The sequence below is a fragment of the Sinocyclocheilus rhinocerous genome, unplaced genomic scaffold (genome assembly GCF_001515625.1).
Source record: "Sinocyclocheilus rhinocerous isolate Xijiao unplaced genomic scaffold, SAMN03320098_v1.1 scaffold554, whole genome shotgun sequence".
Lineage (NCBI taxonomy): Eukaryota > Metazoa > Chordata > Actinopteri > Cypriniformes > Cyprinidae > Sinocyclocheilus > Sinocyclocheilus rhinocerous.
Window position 1 is genome coordinate 4,877 of NW_015627893.1, and position 5,656 is coordinate 10,532.

General features: G+C 36.5%; 1 protein-coding gene across 1 annotated transcript in view; it reads left to right on the forward strand.

Moving 5' to 3' along the window:
* Nucleotides 1–1,440: 1,440 nt before the first annotated feature.
* Nucleotides 1,441–5,656, forward strand: part of LOC107736964 (structural maintenance of chromosomes protein 1A-like) — a gene marked incomplete at its 5' end in the record, with an annotated part of 20,570 nt that continues 16,354 nt past the window's right edge. Inside the window, 7 exons of the mRNA XM_016548355.1 lie at nt 1,441–1,587; nt 1,683–1,820; nt 2,216–2,332; nt 2,424–2,530; nt 2,802–2,943; nt 3,041–3,186; nt 3,488–3,641. Of these exons, the coding sequence (XP_016403841.1) occupies nt 1,441–1,587; nt 1,683–1,820; nt 2,216–2,332; nt 2,424–2,530; nt 2,802–2,943; nt 3,041–3,186; nt 3,488–3,641 (951 nt within the window). The remainder of the gene's footprint in view (nt 1,588–1,682; nt 1,821–2,215; nt 2,333–2,423; nt 2,531–2,801; nt 2,944–3,040; nt 3,187–3,487; nt 3,642–5,656) is intronic.

Here is a 5,656-nt window from a genome sequence, read left to right on the forward strand (position 1 = left end):
TTTAGCATTTGCAAGCTGTAATGGGCGCAGCTCTATTCTGGAAAAGGGGGCGGGGAGCAGCAGCTCATTTGCATTTAAAGAGAAAGGCACGAAAAACAAAGTTTTTCAAAATGATATAATAAATGATCTGTGGAGTATTTTGAGCTGAAACTTCATTCTGGGGACACATATTGTAAATTATATTACATATTGTAAAAAGGGGCATAATATGTCTCCTTTAAGGAGACATATTATGCCCCTTTTTACAGTACGTAATATAACTTTTTACGATACGCCCCCTTTTCCAGAATAGAGCTGTGCCTGCTAAAAACATCTGTTTTGGTTCTGATTATCATGTTTATCGCGCTGTACACCGAACTAGTACACCGTTGTCGCTTGCGAAAACACAATAACGGCGCCGTGGGTGTAAACTTAAAGATTAAGGGGAGGCCGGTAATATTATAATGAGATCCCTTTGCCACGTCACCAAGGGAGCGAAATCAGACGCGCTCATTTTTTCAGACGCTTGCAGAAAAAGGCTTACCAAAACAAAGTTACTGGGTTAATCTTTTTCACGTTTCCTTGGTTGGTAGATGCACCGGGGACCTGATTATAGCACTTAAAACCTGGAAAAGTCAGATTTTCATGATATGTCACCTTTAAACCATCATCGAGTGCTTGTAATAACTTCCGATTGTGATCTATAGTTGATTTTGATTAATAAGCAGACACATGCACTCTTTATATGTTTAATAACGCTACACTGCTAATATTTGTCATAAACATCCTTTGCTATAAAAATACCATGAGCTGCATACAAAACACTTACAGAAAATTTATAGTCATAATCATGTCTATTTGCTTTCATATTTCATGTGTAGAAAAAGAGTGAACGTGCTCTGACTCATAACACTTGCGCACGTGGAAGAAAATAGGTGGTGCTCTACAGATCACATAATTCAGTGGACAATTAATATAAATGTTATTCTGTATAAAGAACATGTGAGAATAAATCTGTTCTCAAATACCAACGATAACTCTGGTTTTCGAAACCGCGCCACCACTCTTGCGTTTTGTGCAACAGCAGCTGCTCCGGTCATGTGATCCTAGCTCAAATCTGATTGGACGGCCCGTGATTTCGCTTTCCGAAACAGAAAAGATTCGTTGGACTGGTTCGAAAAAAAACATTCGCATTTTCGGTGCGCGAATGTTCGCGGTCTGTGTGGAAGTATCCATAGCATCCATCCATCTTATTGTTTTATTCCAGCGCGTCATCGCGTCCGATATTCGTTTCGCTTTTTCACGCACATTGTGGAAAGGCCTTAACACCGTAGAAACCCAAAACATTATTATGATTATTTCTTAGACATTACTCACTTTTGGTGGGAAATGTAAAAAATGTTTTGTTTGGTATGTATTTGGTAGTTTATTGGTTCTGGATCATGTGGTGTTGTTTTTTAGACTGTGGCTCTAGATGGGACATTATTCCAGAAGTCTGGAGTGATCTCCGGAGGTGCCAGTGATCTGAAGGCCAAAGCTCGGCGCTGGGATGAGAAAGCCGTTGATAAACTGAAAGACAGAAAGGAAAAGCTCACAGACGAGCTCAAAGTAAGTAATTCTGAGTCTGAAGGATGTTTAATGCAATGTGGGCAAGGTGATTTGCCGTTGACTGATTGGATTAAGTGTTTGTGTGTGAATATCAGGAGCAAATGAAGGCAAAGAGAAAGGAGGCAGAGCTGCGTCAGGTGCAGTCTCAAGCGCATGGTTTGCAGATGAGACTCAAATACTCTCAGAGTGATCTGGAGCAAACCAAGACCAGACACCTGTCCCTTAACATGCAGGTACCCACCACTTATTCAGCTTGTGTTGTTCCAAACTGCTGCTAGAAAAATGCTGTGTATTACTTTTATAAAAAGTGGAAGAAATAAGACACTGACGTTCAATAAAAATAATAATAATAATGAAAAACCAGTCTTTTGTGGTGTAATAGTTTGTTCGCCTAATTACAAACTATTTACGGTTGTGAAGCTGCATTGCCACTTAACACATTAATATTAACTGGTGTTTGGTCACAAGTGTGTATTTAACAGCATTTTCTAGCAGCTTTGAATGTGGCCCATCCAGGCGAAAACTGGAGTCAGAACTATTCTGCTTCTCTGCTTGTTTTCTATTCTCGTCAGAAGTGACTTACTACAGTAGAGATATTTGTCACATTTTCTTATTGGGGTGATTTCAGGAAAAGTCAAAGTTGGAGAGTGAACTTGCTAACTTTGCTCCACGCATTAATGACATTAAGAGAATCATCCAGTCACGAGAGAGAGAGATGAAAGACCTGAAAGACCGCATGAACTTGGTAGGACACAGCACAGTTATCTAAAAACAACTTTCCCATGGTTCATTTATCACCTGTCTTCAGTCTTGCTGGTGTTTATCTTTCATTCCAGGTGGAGGATGAGGTGTTTGTAGAGTTCTGTAAAGAGATAGGAGTTCGTAACATTCGTGAATTTGAAGAAGAGAAAGTAAAGAGACAGAATGAGATTGCAAAGAAACGGTGAGATCATCGAAAAAATCATTGCTCTTTTGAAAAGTTATTTTTTGTGCATTCCAAAAATATGTTTTGTACATTTTCCACCCAAATTCCCATCACTATAATGCAGCTGAATGTTTTATTTTATTTATATATTTTTTTTTTTATATATATATTTTTTTTTACATCTACATCAGTTAGAATTTGTGTGCAGTACTTAACAGTTGTAGTTCTCCCTCAGATGCAAATAGTTGATGTAACTGATGATTAATCCTTTCCTCAAACTCTCTGGTAGCCTGGAGTTTGAGACACAGAAGACACGTCTGGCTATCCAGCTGGACTATGAGAAGAACCAGCTGAAGGAAGACAAGGAGAAGGTGATCATGTGGGAACAGACGGTCAAGAAAGATGAGAATGAGATAGAGAGACTCAAGAAGGTAGAGAACATTCAGATACTCGCATAATGATACTCCTTTGAGCCTGGAAATTATGTTTGATCTCATTGAATCTAATTAATTTAATATTTCCCAACAGGAAGAGCAAAGGAACATGAAGATCATTGATGAAACCATGGCACAGCTGCAGGATCTGAAAAACCAGCACCTGGCCAAGAAATCTGAGGTTAATGATAAAAATCATGAAATGGAGGAGAGAGACAAGAAACTGGGGGGTGCCAACAAGTGAGCCCTTTCACTGTTTTATTCTAGACATGCATAGATGAACCATTAAGCGTGTTTTATTAGATTGTGCTGGTTTTAACTCATTGAGAATTTTTTTAATTCGATTAACTCTTTTGAAGAGATTTTTAACAGAGTTAAGCCAAATACAGTTTTGGATATAGTTCAGCCATAATATTTCCCGCCATGAAAATAGCCACAGAAGCTGGAATGGCGTTAAACACAAAGAAACAAACAAACATGCATGGATGCTTTCAAGAAAATAGGTATGATGATGTAAGGAAAAACGTTTGTGTTTGTCTAGGGAGTTGACGCAGCTGCAGAAGGAGGTGACGGCCATTGAGACCAAGCTGGAGCAAAAACGCAGTGACAGACACAATCTTCTGCAGGCTTGTAAGATGCAGGACATCAGACTTCCCCTCCGATCCGGAACTATGGATGACATCAGCCAGGAAGAGGTGTGTGCCAGGCTAATCCATGACAAAATAAACTCAAAAATTATGAACTACCAATCAGAAGTTTGGACACTTGATCAATCAATTTGGGTTTTTATAATCTTAAAATAATTTTGATCTAGAAGTGTATGCTTGAAATTAGTTGTGTAGATACTCTATATGTAATTTATCTATAATGTGAACTTTAAAATAAAAAAATGCATTTTGTTTAACTCATGTGGAGTAGATGAAGAAAAGAAAGAAAAAGAGTTTTCTTCCAAAACTCGGAAATGTTATGGCAAAACCAAAAAGTATGAGCATGTGTGCCATCTGAGCTCTTGCACTTATCACATAACGGAGAAACTAAAGGGTAAATTTGATTGAGTTTAGTTTTGGTATAGTGTAACCTATGCAACACTTTAAACTGTATAGGTTGTAATCTAGCATTAATAGAGCAAGTATGAATTCGTTTCAGTCCCTCTTCCCAAATCTCGTTTGAGATATTCAATCCAATTTCATTCTCCCATGTTACTTTGAGGTAATTTGAAGAAACTGCAAAATGAGAAACAAGCAAAGAAATAGATTGTGCTGGTTTTAACTCATTGAGAATTTTTTTAATTCGATTAACTCTTTTGAAGAGATTTTTAACAGAGTTAAGCCAAATACAGTTTTGGATATAGTTCAGCCATAATATTTCCCGCCATGAAAATAGCCACAGAAGCTGGAATGGCGTTAAACACAAAGAAACAAACAAACATGCATGGATGCTTTCAAGAAAATAGGTATGATGATGTAAGGAAAAACGTTTGTGTTTGTCTAGGGAGTTGACGCAGCTGCAGAAGGAGGTGACGGCCATTGAGACCAAGCTGGAGCAAAAACGCAGTGACAGACACAATCTTCTGCAGGCTTGTAAGATGCAGGACATCAGACTTCCCCTCCGATCCGGAACTATGGATGACATCAGCCAGGAAGAGGTGTGTGCCAGGCTAATCCATGACAAAATAAACTCAAAAATTATGAACTACCAATCAGAAGTTTGGACACTTGATCAATCAATTTGGGTTTTTATAATCTTAAAATAATTTTGATCTAGAAGTGTATGCTTGAAATTAGTTGTGTAGATACTCTCTGTGTGATTTATCTAAAAAGTGAACTTTAAACAATACCATTTGCCTTATGTGGAGTAGTCAATAAATGTCCAGAATTAATTGGAACTTCATTACTGTTTGAAAATATAACCCAGAAAAAAAATTGTTTGTTTTTTCCCCCTACATAATTCTCATTCTTGTAATGTTCTACATTGGACAGTTTTCATTACATAAAACTATTTTAAAATAAAGCTTCCTTCTACAAAGTGTGAAATAATCCTGTTAAAGAACAAGTAGGTGTATTGAAGGCACAATTTTTTTTAAATTAAAATATCCAAAAATCACTAGAACAGTGTTATATACACTACTGCTCAAAAGTTCGGGATCAAGACTTGTAATGTTTTAAAGAAGACTCTTATGCTCATCAAGGCTGCATTTATTTGATCAAAAATACAGAAAAAAACAGTAATCTTGCAAAATGTTATAACAATATAAAATAATGGTTTCTATTTTAATATACTTCAAAATATAATTTATTTCTGTGATGCAAAGCTGAATTTCCATCAGCCATTACTCCAGTCTTCAGTGTCACATGATCCTTCAGAAATCATTCTAATATGCTGATTTATTATCAGTGCTGGAAACTGTTGTGCTGCTTAATTTTTTTTTGGAACCGGTGATACTTTTTTCAGGATTCTGATGAATAAAAAGTTAAAAAGAAGAGCATTTATTTAAAATGGAAATCTTTTCTAACAATATACACTACCGTTCAAAAGTTTGGGGTCAGTAAGTTTCTATCCTTTCTTTTTTTGAAAGAAATTAAAACTTTTATTCAGCAAAAATGTGTTAAATTGATAAGAAGTGATAACAAAGATTTATTTTGTTAGAAAAGATTTATATTTTGAATAAATGCTGTTCTTTTTAACTTTTTATTCATCAAAGAATCCTGAA